The sequence below is a fragment of the Cololabis saira genome, chromosome 4 (genome assembly GCF_033807715.1).
Source record: "Cololabis saira isolate AMF1-May2022 chromosome 4, fColSai1.1, whole genome shotgun sequence".
NCBI classification, from domain to species: domain Eukaryota; kingdom Metazoa; phylum Chordata; class Actinopteri; order Beloniformes; family Belonidae; genus Cololabis; species Cololabis saira.
Genome location: NC_084590.1, coordinates 25,712,386 through 25,725,559, shown reverse-complemented (window position 1 = coordinate 25,725,559; position 13,174 = coordinate 25,712,386). Strand labels below are relative to the sequence as shown.

The following is a 13,174-nucleotide window of genomic DNA, read 5'->3' as shown; positions in this document are numbered from 1 at the left end:
GACTAAAGATGGAATCCAAATAAACAAAGTGATTTATTTAAATCAGGTATGTCAGAGTCATTGTAACATAAGTGTGAATAAAGGGTTAATTTTATAATGTTTTGCTTGAAGTGATGTGACACAAGCATTTCTGTGAATCATCATGAGATGAAACCTGCTGCTCCAGAAGTATCTTCTGTAAGAACATGCTTGGCAACATGTACAAAACACATAGGGCCCGATTTACTAAGATCCTAAATAAAGAGTACTAAATTGCGTGTGCACTGAGAAAGTTTGCACGTGCTGTTGTTGTGTGTTTTGCGGGTGATCAACTAAGAATGCGTGCGCAATTGATGACAGGTGCAAACCGCAGTATTTAAATGAGGTGTTGCGCGTCTTACGGTTTGCGAGTGCAAAATGAAATTTGACGAGTTGGAGTTAGAGATATTAGTGGAAGAGGCAAATTGTTGTGCCGTATTCAGCACCCCTGCCGTGAAAAGCACCCCCTCGTATATTCAATGATAAGTAGACCAAGAAAAAAAACAACACACTGACACTTCAATATATTTATATATACACACTCACACAAACACATACTTAGGAGTTTATATTATATATATTTACAAATATTATGGAAGACAACACAGTAAGCAGGCAATTAATTAATGACATCAATAACCATTTACCCAATTTTTGTTATCTGTGACTGTGATTGTGGGAAAGTATGACTATTGTGGAATCCATGAGCGCATTTAAACATGAATCATTAACACAAAACTGGACGCTAAACAGAACGTGACACGGAATGAGAATATCATTTTTGTCAGACGAGGGGGTGCTTTTCACGGCAGGGGTGCTGAATACGACACAACCCCGGGGTATGACAACTGCAGAACAAGTATAGGCGCACAATAAGAAACACTTTTTTCTCCATGAAAACACGTGATTTATTTATTATCACAAATAAAAAAATTAATGTGCCTCCTGTGGCAACCTTTTGCTGAATAATACTCGATTTAACATTCAAATAAAATATTTCTCCTTTTGCATGTGGAGAATCCTCACCACAAGTTGAGCCATCCCCACCCCAGTCCTCAAATCAGGCACCAACAAGCATCGGTGCGTAATGCTGGGCAGATTAGCACCTTCCTTTCGAACGTATTAAATACAGACGCAATCACAATCCCCGCAAAAACTTTCAGGCTTGGTAAATCTCATTGCGGGTGGTAAATGGACATATTTGCATTTTCCCCTCCCAGTATTTAGCGATTTCTGGTGGGTACGCCCCATATTGATTATTCATCAGGGCAAAAGTACTAAATGAATAGCGTGTGCTATTTTGCTCATTTGAGAGGCGCAGTCGTCTTTGCACGCTGGTAGTAGATCAGCTTGCACATTGGTTTGCGGGTCCTGTCAAGTTTGCACACGTTTTTACACACGCAAACCTTTAGTAAATCAGGCCCATACAGTACAGACTTTCGATGTTTTTCTCTTGTGTTCTACGAAATGAATCGTCCATATACTTTGTTCATCTGCGTGTAATAACCTCAAGGCCATGTAATATTGGGATTCTCAAGAGGAAACCAGCTGAAAGGTGTTACGTCAAAGGGGCATCGTTTCTGCTGACCTTTCCTATAGTCACTAATTAACTCTTCCTCATTAATCATACCATCTAAAACGGAGTAAATACCTACGGACCCGTCTTCAAAACCCACAAAGATACGCCGATCGCAGATAACCATAGATGACGGATTCTTAGACAGATGCACACTTCCTATTCTGTCTCCATCTGAAAGCCGTGTGACTGCGAGGACAGGCTTCGTGTGAAGGTCACAGGTACAGCTGTTGTTCAGACCAGTGGGATGGTACATGTATGCAAGGTAACGTCCAGTTTTATCTAAGCACGCTTCAACCACAAGACCCTTGACTTTGAATGACAACAATCTAACACCAGACAGATCTAAGAGGTCGATGGAGCCGTTAGAAGTGGACAACAGTGCATAGCTGCCATTAGAAGACATCTGGAAGTCTTTTGGCTGACAGTGAAACATATGCGGCAGCTGAAAGTGCTGGCACACCGTCTCCTCTGCAACTTTCCAGGTGTACAATGACCCGGAGGCCACCATCACCACCACAAAGTCTGGGTGCTCTTTAAGTGTGTGGAAAGAGACGACGTGCTCTGAGTGCTCCACACATGAGAAACGCTTGCTGATCAAACCCGTCCACAGGCTGGCAGCCAGCAAATCTCCACCACGGAGGCCGATGAGGAACGTGCTCTCAGGTGACACCTGGGCGCTAGAAAGGCACACGTGTATGCTGCACACAATACTTCCACGCGCAATCTTCCAAACACGAGAAAGGCCTTTCCTAGAAATGCTCACTCCAAAGTTACTGTTAGGGGTGATCAGGACATCTGCAGCTCCACTGCCGCTGATCCGTACAATGTTCTCACCTGTTTCAGTCCGCCAAACATAAATATCTCCTGCTGAGAGAGACACAAGGTGGATAGAATTTGGTGAAAGCTGTAGTTTTTCCACAGGGCCATCATGTAAGAAGCTTGCCTGTGGAAGTCCCGTACCTAAATTCCACATCCACACTTTCTCGGAGCCATCTCTCGTATAAAACCGTTTCCCTGATTGTTCAATCACAACGTCTTTCACTCCACACCCCATTTTTGGAGCTGTCCCTGCAGCATCAATCATCCCAGAGTCCCACACTGTCAGGGAACCATCCTGAGTGACACAAATGACATTTGAGGCTGTTTTGAGGAGTGTGTGGGGCTGCTTGTTTGTTTCTAAAGAGAGGACACACTCCCCTGTGCTGATCCTCCACACCAAAACAAGGCTGCTGCTGTGTAACAAGGCCAAGATAAGGTGTCCCTCCTGGACGAGCACAGCCTGAGCAAAGGCTCTGTCTTGTGGAGCCAGGAACCGGCCCCACTGCTCCCAGTTACACGTATCCCACACTGTTACCTGGTGAGCCTGACAAACCAAAAGAGTGTCGACTTCATCCAAAAAATCTGTGTTGAGGATGTTTTTTGAATTATCCTGATTAAAGTTTTCTTCAAAGAGAGTGGGTTGTGTTTTGTCTCCTACATCCCAAAAAGCTATATTCCCAGTAGCGTCAACACATGCCATTTCCTGCTCATCTTCACAGAGAATCATCAACAAAACTGCAGCATGGTTCGAGTTTGAACAGGTGCCAACCAGGCTTCTGGTTGTGATGTCAAACATGGACACCAAGCCTCCCTCCTGCCCACAGTAAATCCAAAGGCCATCAAATGAGAAAACCAAAGAGGTCACAGCGCTCTGACAGTGGAAACGAGTCCAGTTCTCTCTGGAAATGTCATAGACACTGACAAAACTCTCATTTTTCCACCACATGCCTAACTTTTTCTGGCACGCAACAAATCCCTCAACTCTGTTGGGAGTTTGGCCCGACTCAAATTCTGTTTGCAAACTGTCTTCAACCTCTAGAAACCTTTCTGGGCCCATCACATCCCACACAAAAAGCTTGTTGACTCTTGTTGACAGCAGCAGGAACTGGTCACTACTCTTCACTCCGGTGAATTTTAGCTCTTCCTGCTCTAAGCTTAGTGACAGTTTGACTAGATCACACCCAAAGCCTTTCCAAACCCAAACAGAACCATCCTCCATGACCTCTGCAACAACACTGCACCCTGCAACAGCCGATTCTGTAACACAGATGTCCCTGGTTTTGTTACCAGACTTTAAACACTGAATTGGGGTGGCAGAAAGAGGACTTGGACAAAGATCTACTCCTAATCCTTTTCCTCTTTTCCTCCTTCTCTCTCTAATGTCTCTGATGTAACCGTCGAGAGTAGGAAAGACCTCGACAAAAGGCAAGAGGCCATTCTCCATGACTGTGGGCAACTCCAAGGGTGAGCTCACCAGGAAGCAGGATGAACACTTCAATGTGCTCGCGAGGAGCAATCTTTCTCTTAGAAACTGAAATGTAGACGAGTCTCCGTTAGTCTCCAACATGGATACCAGCTCTCCGAGAAGACCAGCCTGCACTAAAGCCTGGTGAAAGCCTGAAGACATCAACAGCAAACGTTCAAACTCCTCCGGTCTGTCACTTTGTTGCAAGTGGTGAAGTAAGTCTACAATTTGTCTCACATTCATGCAACCAACATCTTTGGAAGAACAGGAGAGAAATGCCCGGCTACCTGCATTACTGTTGGGTCTGGGTGAATGGTGAGGACGAGGTGGTTTTCCACTTTCGGGGGTCAATTGACCGCTAAAATAGTCTGCCATCTCTGAATGAGTCTTTTTCTTCGCCTCTTGAGTGCCAAGATACTTCTTAGCCACAACCAGCTTGAAATGCCTGCTCACCCAGAACAACAAATGCCAATCTGAAAATGTCCTTTTGATGAGAAAGCTTTTTAAATCCAAAAGCAGTCTCTCCACATTCACTTGTGGGACCTTCATCGTACAGATAGGGCCTTTGGCGTGACAGACGTACTCAGCAAGAATGTCGTCGGCATTGGACAGCATGTCGGCGAGTTCGGCCTCTGAAAGCCCGGTCCTGGAGAGGGTGAGGTAAGAGACTGCACGAGCCACAAACCAGGAGCCGTGTTTCTGTTCCAGGTGATCCAGGAGTGCAGAAATGGATGAATGGACGCCATCAGGGAGAGACGACTCAGTCACATCTGAATCTGATGAGAGCGAGACGGAGAGAAGCTAAATGTAGTTATCTGAAACTGCTGATATTTGTTTTCTTTTGATGTTGTAATAACATTGTAGTAAAGGAACAAAACAGACAATTAACAGATATCCAGAGTTCGCTCTTCCAGAGATATTCGTGGTCATCTCATTAACTTAAACATGGTTTTTCTTCACCCTTAAAGTGTCATAAGGCCTACATGTTCACTTTGGATGGAAAGTTTTCACATTTTTCAGATTTATTTCTAAACATATGATTTATGGAGCTTTTCCACTAGTACCTACTCGGCTCTACTCATCTCAGCTCGGCTCGACTCGCCCAAGTTTCTTTTCCATAACAATTCAGCTGGAGCAGAAGTAGGTGGGTTGGAGCGAAACTGCTGTGACGTATTTGATTGTGTGATCTAAACTAAGAAGACAACAACACTAAAGATGTAGAACATGGAGTATATGATATATGTGCTGCTGGGTCTGTGTCTTGTGTTCGATATCAAGTTAAAAAATGGGAGTGAGAGAAACTTCAAGCGGCTACACTTAAAAAAAAATTTTGTTTGTCTCAGCGCTGCTGAAAAGTCAATTTGTAGCCGCGAGCAGCTATGAAGTGACAGAGCTCCTGGTAGATCTGGTCGTTCCTCATCACCCGTCTAGATTCCTTTTTAATTCTCTCCTCATCCACTAGGTTTAAGAACATCTGCACCTCAGAGTTGGATCACCAAACAGACTTTTGCGCTGCAATTGCCTGTCAAATAAAATGAACAGGAATACGCCGTCAGAGTCGCTCTTTCGCTGATTTCCGCCTCCTGACTCAGACGTCTGACTCCCAACCCCCCGACCAATCGGTGGAGTGTAGTGTGATGACGTCAGATAAAAACCGACTCAGCTGCTTAGAACCTAATAGATACAGAAAAAGTATCTACTCGGCACGCCTCGACCCCTAGTGGAAATGTGCCAAACCGAGGCAAGGCGAGGCGAGGCGAGGCGGACTGACTAGGTACTAGTGGAAAAGCGCCATTAGACAAACTGTAATATATACATATTTTCAGTTTATACTGTATATCATTCTCCAAAATAACAAAGGAAAAGCACTTGCTATTCGGTCACTTTTAGTCACAACATTTGCTGTTATTAAAACTATAGACTACATGTTTTATCCTTCAAGAGAGCGTGTTTTGGTGCTCAGTCATACCAGAGTGCCACAGCGAGGTGTGAGCGTGCAGGAGCCGAGTGTAGAGAGGCAGACCACAGGAAGTCAGCGCCTGGTTCACCAGTGCTTGTTGCCCAGATGTTACCCTCCTCCCTGAACTTTTCAGCAGTGATGCCAACATTTGCACACATTGTTTTCTGTCCATAGATCCCAGCTCCACACGCACATGTCCTGACTCAGTCTTGCTGCCCTCCAATACGCGCTGAGGAAGACGGCCTTGTGAGTAATGTTGCCTGATGGCTTGCAGGAGGCGCGTTCGGTTGGAGGAGACGGTGAGGATGAGTTTGACATTGGGGGGGAGGGGGGAGGGGAGGCTTCTGATTATCTGAAGACCAAAGTTGTTCTTCATTTGATCCAAACCATCAAATATTAAAACAAGAGGCTTTTTGGGGGAAGGAAGAAGACTGAGGAGGGATGCAAGATGCTCTTCAAGTTCAAACAGACAAACATCAGCTTCAGGATATGAATGTGGTATGTTAAAGATGTTTAGTTTACTGTCCGAAAGATGCTCTGTGGTGTTGTGTTCATTCACAAAATCCGAAAGAGACGTCAGGGAGCAGTTGGATATGTATTCTCTGGAATTTGTGCTGCAGCCGGGATTGACTGGGTCATTAACGGGGTAGAAGTCGGGAGCCTGCTTCAAGCAAGACTGGTGGTTATATCTGCAGGCTACCTGACGACACAGGCTGGAGAGCAGATGCTTTGGTGATGTGTTGATTGACAGGTTGCACCAATAACTCATCACAACAGGATCCCCGTCTGTTAGCCAAAACTTCAGCTGTGGAGAAAAACAGAAAACCTGTTTGTATGAAAGTCATGCTGGGCAGGAACAATGCACATTTCTTTGTCTTTCTACTTCTGGATGGATGGATGGATGGATGGATGGATGGATGGATGGATGGATGGATGGATGGATGGATGGATGGATGGATGGATGGATGGATGGATGGATGGATGGATGGATGGATGGATGGATGGATGGATGGATGGATGGATAGACATTTTCTTGACTTGTTGCTTTAGTTCATTGAGGTTTGCAGGTATTCTTTTATGCATAGCTCCCTTAAGGTTAAGTTAAGGTAAATTAACAACTAAGAGGTTTTTCTTAAATTATTGGACTGCTGAAATCCATTTAGATCAAAGTAAATTAGAGAAAATGTAAATATATTAACCTTAAATAAATAAAAACAAGGTAAAAAAGAAGTCTCCCTGGTTTCAAATGTCACGTTCATGCACCTACTTGCTGAGTGCAGTGTGCAATCAGCACAGTCTTCCCTGTGCACGGTCCTCCTGTCACCACTAGAGGGCGCCGGTGCTCATTCTGCTCCACATAGGCTCTGATCTACAAAAAGAAATGAAAATCCAAACTGAAGCAGATTTTTAACTTATTATTTTACTTATGATCCACTGAGCTGGGGCACAATTTAAAGCAAATAGTTTTTTAAATCTTTTCAACATAAAACAGAAAAGGCTAAAATGTATACCAAACTAGTTGAAATTCAGAAATTTTAATGATGTTTCTGAAAAAAATCATTACAGAAAGGAAATTCATTGTCACCTTTTCCTCCTCTGGCTGTGTTACGTCATAAAATCGAGACAAGACTTCACGCAGCTGCTCCTGCTCGGCCCTCTCTCGGTATAAAGCATCACACATGTGAGCATCTCCTCTAGGCGCTGAAATGTTCCAGCTGTCAGTCAACAGCAGAAGGTCTGAGTACACCTGCTCGCACAGAGAGTCAGCATAGCCCCGCCGCCGGGCTGACGTGTAACCATGGCGCTGGTCACACTCAGTGGTCGTAGTGTAAACCAGAAGTTGGCAGGTCGTGATAAGACCAGGTAGGAAGTTGTCACACAGCTCTGATAATAATTCCCCATGTGCTGGTGCTTCACTCGACTTGCTTGAATCAAGGATCCTAGTCTGAAAGTATAAGGAGAAAAAAAAGGATAATGGAAATATTCCAAGCATTAGTAGCTGGATGATTTTACAATGAACTGGAACAAAGACATTCCAGAGCAGGGACTCGTATCACATCATAACGTACAGTTTTTACCTCTGACTCTGACGGCAGCTGTAAATTCAGCCTCTCTTTTGTGTCGGCTTTTGCATTAAGGACCTTGTGGACGTAGACCACAGAGCGGTTGACGATGTCCCTGCCAGGACGGTTGCCCAGAGCGAACCGTATATCTGCGTCAAGCGCTGTAGGTGAAAAGCAAAATGGGGATTAAATGATACTTCAGTCAATCAGCTGGGGAGTCACCAGAGGTGGACAGAGTACTCGACCCCAGTACTTGAGTAAGAGTACAAATACTACTGGTCAAAATTTACTCCGTTACAAGTAAAAGTAGCTCAGTCAAAATATTACTCGAGTAAGAGTAGAAAAGTACTTGCTTTTAAAGGTACGTAAGTATCCAAAAGTAAATGCTTTTAAATTTACTTTAAGTAAAAGTAAGAGTAAGAGTAAATTTCTTATTTTCCACATCAGTAAATTACTATATTTTTTCTAAATTAATTTAAGTTGTAAAGTTTAAGTTTAAGTTTAAGTTTAAGTAAGGGTTTGTCTGTGCCCTCGTTTTTTACTCGGTGGAACTCAAACATTGAGTTAAGATACGGCCAAGGATTTTGTGAATGTCCCTGCTCCGAGTCCGGCTCATTATCAGACTCAGACGACTCAGCGGATTGTCTTTCTTCTCCTGACGCAGGCGTAGCCATTGTTGTCTTGACTTGTTGCGGCTCTGTCTTGACTTGTTGCTCTGTCTTGACAAACGCAGGCTACTTTGGCGGTATCGTTTTGAGGAGGCTTGACGTATTTCCGCTTTACGTACATCCCAGTGGAGAGCGTGCACTGTGATAGGTCTCTTCCTTTGACAAAAACAGCTTGTGTCCAATAGGATTTTAGGGAGGAAGAAAAAAGAGCAGACCTGAAAGTAACGAGTACTTTTCAGCCTTCCTAGAAATTTACTCGAGTAAAAGTAAAAATATTTGTCTTGGAAATGTATTCAAGTAAGAGTAATAAGTACCAAAGAAATCTAATACTCAAGTTAAGTACAAATCCTCTGGATATGTACTTAAGTACAGTACTCAAGTAAATTTACTCCGTTACTGTCCACCACTGGGGCTTAGCGATAACTTTTGGAGGATTTCCGGCAGCCAAGTGAGAGGACACTACATATCAATGCTGGAAGGGGTCATGTGTAGTTTCTGGAGAAATCTTGGGAACCCCAAGAAGATCTGGAGTAATTATCCAGAGATGGATCATCTGGTCTGCAGACCCACGACCACAGTCTTCACAGTCTGAATGTGCATCAGCAGCAGCTGATAATGGCAAAATAAACAAAATCCACTCACACAACAAGCATGTGCTTCACCTGATGTGTAGAAGCTATGGACTCGTTCTGGGCTCATGAGGCCGTTCTGGACACACAGACTCGCAGCGCTCTGAAACACCTTCACTAATTCTTCTGTGTTCTTCCTATTGCTCTCCTCCTCTTCCTTCACGTTTGCCTGTTGAGTAAACATTTCACCACATGTTAAAGAAACCACAGTCAAACAGTTGAGAGACATCGTTTATTCAAAACATTCATTCATTGATTTATTTGATAAACTGTTGACACATAATATCAAATGTTTTCTTTTGGTCAACAAATCTGTTTTTTATATATATTTTGAATTAAGTTTTGAAACTTTTATTATTATTTTTTTATTTTATTAGTTTGCACACAATAAAATTAACACTTGCAATCAAAATAGTAAAACAAATGTGACAGGAGAGGTCAAAAAGCCAACAGGCTTATGCAGCGGACCTCCCCTCAATTTAGGAAGTAAAACAGTAATTACAAAAAATCAAAAAACAAAAACAACAAGATGAAGACTATAAACAAAAACAAAGAAGGTTTGACTACATAGTTACAGATCATCAACACAAAAAAAAAAAAACAAAGAAAACTTGACATTTTTTAAATGTGAATTAAATGAGATGATAAATTTCTTTTAAAAATCTCTAGAGAAGCAGAGCTTTTGATAATGTGAGATTTGGAGTTCCATATCTGTACACCGCGATATCTGAGGGAAAACTGGCCGTGTTTAGTTTTATAAAAAGGAAAATGAAAATGATTAACCTGTCTAGTATTATATGAATGTATTTGAGAATTATAAGTGAAAAAATTACTAAACTAAACTCATGTACAATAGCAGACAACTAAAAAACCAGGTTGCCTCCTACCAGCAGAGGACTGCAGGTATGTGTGAGGGGAGGTTTCAGGCAGTAGGAGGCGGGGACGGCGTTCTCATCCCTCAGGTAGCTCTGCTCCAGGTCCTGGGTGCTGCTACCTGCCTGCTGCATCACCTGCAGCAGCAGCTGGAACTCTGACACCTCCACCCGGGGGGGCAGACTGGCAGTCCCATACTGATGTCCTACCAGAGCCTGCAGCACCACAGACAGGTCAACTGATGTCTCTTTGGGAATTGATTAAGTATTTTTGAATTAAATTGAATTAAAAGAGCGTGCAGAAGAAAACAGGGACTTATTGGTTCACACCGATAAGTATGCACTTTTTATTTTATTCATGAACTTATAAACCTAAAAAAATGAAGCATTTTTGCTTTTCCAATGAGATACAGTAAGCCCGGTCAGTCTGCAGGAAGGGTTATTCACCAGTAAAAAAGGTCCAGCTGAGCTCTCTCTGCATTCTTCAATCAGCTGTTGTCTGCTGATTTCATCGGGCCAACAACTGGGATCGTTGGACTCATACGGGTCTATCACCTGCAAAAGCAAACACAAAAACACACACTGAAAACAATTCAGAGGAGAGATGAATGAGAATCGAGGCAGAACACCACAAATAATCTGATAACAATCGTCCCAATAGTGGTTAAATGATATGTCGTGTTCTTTCATTTAGTAAACCATTCAATGTGGTGGTCAGATTGTCCTGAGGTGGCTTAATACAGAATGTAGTCACATAACAGCTGCTAATTAGGCAATGTTGACAAGAATTAACTACACCTTTATGGGTATGCCCTCAGGTAGAATGTATGACAGAATAAAGAAAACACACACACACACACACACACACACACACACACACACACACACACACACACACACACACACACACACACTTGGAGGCAGTTGCATCCTTTGTATTTAACCGCTGACAGTAAATGTGTGACATGTGAGTGCCCTCCAGATAGACCCAACAGATCAATAACATTTTGCACTGAAACTATTAGACACTTTTTCAGTGACAATTAATTAGCTTGAAGCTAAAAACATGTAAGTTTGATTACACATTATAGATACATTTAGATGAGCTAAGGTTCGTACGAAACACCTGGTGGTGAAAAAGAAGAATTGGATTTTAAAAAGCAAAGGTAAGAGAGCAAAATGCTGCCTAAAAAGCAATAAACTGCATAAACAGGATTTGAACAGAACAAAATAAAGTATAAATTAAACTTTATAATGTATAAATTGTTTTAAATTGTAATAAAATGTATGGATTTACAGAACCAAAAGAGTGCTACTGTAGCACCACCCAATGGTCATGTACATGTACTGATTTCTCCATTCATTTCCTATTGGAAAAACAGTCATTAAAACAGCTGAATATTTGTAAAAACTATGAGGAAGACAAAAACTTATAGCACACAAGTGTGGAAAAAGCTGCATTGTTTGACATCAGATATGATGGATGGAAGAAACAGGATCACAATACGAGTGAGTGCTTTTCACACCAGTTTACAGTATTTCCACCAGTGGACCATAGATGCTTCCTTCTGTAAAAATGAGTGTTGTCAAAAATAATGTGTTTAGATAATAGATAAGATAATAATAGATACTAACATGTTCAGTATTGATATCAATTGTGCCGTCCTTTCAGTTGGTGCACAACTTCATAATGTATTAAAGCTGAACACGTCCAGTTGACCCAGAGACTTTGTGGCATTAACAGAACAGCAATGACCCAAAACAGTAAGACCTAACCTCCTAGCTGTAAAACAACAAACACACACACACACACACACACACACACACACACACACACACACACACTAAAGTGTTCTCAGTGCAATGAGTAGTGGTTAAGTGTAAACTCACCCTGACATCCAGTCGGTGTGAGCGCCTGCAGTTCTCTCTAAACCTGGGGAACACACTCTCTCTGAGAGCACGACGCTCAACCACGCTGTCTATCCAGATCACAGAAGCAAGAAAGTCACTCAAACTGATCAATGATCAAGAGGACATAAACTATAAACACGCATACAAAATACCACTTATTTAATACCCTCAGGAAATTCAGCTGATATTCTAGTGTCATGAATTATTTACAGTAGATATTGTACCTTCTGGGTTGGAGCAGAGGTAGATTTTCACACAGGATGAGCTGCAGCTGGAATTTGAAGGCAAACAATCTTCCTCGGTATTCATCCCAAATAAAGAGCTATCTCAGAAAAAATGGAGGAAAACTTTTTGCAGAAACATAGTGTAAATGAAGGCTTAAACAGTTAGTTGCTTCTCCTCTGTACTGGTGTTTCTCTCTTCCCTTCACTCAGGAAACTCTGGCTGCATGGTGTTTATAGAGCATGTTATCACGCCCATGTGAGCACGCCCCCTTTAGTGACTGGAACATCTACACAAAATACACACATCACACGTAGTAATCCTTAGCTGTGTATATGTTACTCTCACTAGCGGGATAAATACATATACATGGAAATACGTATAGTGCAAATAAAAGTGACATGAACTGCTTTTTAGTATTTTTTTATTAATTAACATTTGTACACAATAAATACAAACTTTAATTTTTGTACAGCCAATAATAATATGCTGAAAAGATGCACCTGTTTTCATTGTTGTCACCATAGCAACAGTCTGTGATGAGAGAAGGCCAAATGTTCCACCACATCGTTAACAGCAGCAGCTGTGCTGCTCTGGATCCACGCATGGAAAATACAGTTATAGAAAATGTAAAAAATAAAAAAAATAAAAAATACCAAATCGTTAAACACTGTAATGGATGGAGGGGAGTATTAAAAAGGAAATAGTTCAAAGTGACAAATAGAAAATAAAAAGAGTCAGAAATGTTGATTGCCTGACTGACAGGTTATGGTGGGACATTTTGTGGATGCACAAATCATAAACTTTAAAAATAAGTTTGAAAACCATTATTTTAAAAAAAAGAAGAAAAAAAAAAGATATCAGAGAAATCAAAGAGAGGCTGCGGTTTAAGTTGCGTTTACCACACTGTTACATGCCAACAGCACAGGAGCGTATCTGAGAGTGTGACTAACTCAACAAGATTTGTC

General features: G+C 42.0%; 1 protein-coding gene across 1 annotated transcript; it reads right to left on the bottom strand.

Moving 5' to 3' along the window:
• Nucleotides 1–1,447: 1,447 nt before the first annotated feature.
• LOC133441697 (NACHT and WD repeat domain-containing protein 2-like) lies at nt 1,448–12,403 on the bottom strand. Its single transcript, XM_061719265.1, has 10 exons — nt 12,209–12,403; nt 11,964–12,052; nt 10,521–10,628; nt 10,089–10,289; nt 9,235–9,370; nt 7,920–8,065; nt 7,427–7,786; nt 7,109–7,210; nt 5,851–6,646; nt 1,448–4,657 (listed from the first exon to the last, which is right to left on the bottom strand). The coding sequence occupies exons 1-10, from the start codon at nt 12,291–12,293 to the stop codon at nt 1,527–1,529; spliced, it is 5,154 nt and encodes a 1,717-aa protein (XP_061575249.1). The 5' UTR covers nt 12,294–12,403; the 3' UTR covers nt 1,448–1,526.
• Between the last annotated feature and the right edge of the window lie 771 nt (nt 12,404–13,174).

What these genes read in the sequence shown, in the direction of transcription:
- LOC133441697 (XM_061719265.1), bottom strand. Translation starts at nt 12,293, where the DNA reads ATGAATACCGAGGAAGATTGTTTGCCTTCAAATTCCAGCTGCAGCTCA. An exon ending in CACACCGACTGGATGTCAGG is followed by an intron (nt 10,629 to 11,963) that starts GTGAGTTTACAC and finishes TTGCTTTTGCAG; the next exon opens with GTGATAGACCCGTATGAGTC. An exon ending in CACAGCCAGAGGAGGAAAAG is followed by an intron (nt 7,211 to 7,426) that starts GTGACAATGAAT and finishes TTCTTTTTGTAG; the next exon opens with ATCAGAGCCTATGTGGAGCA.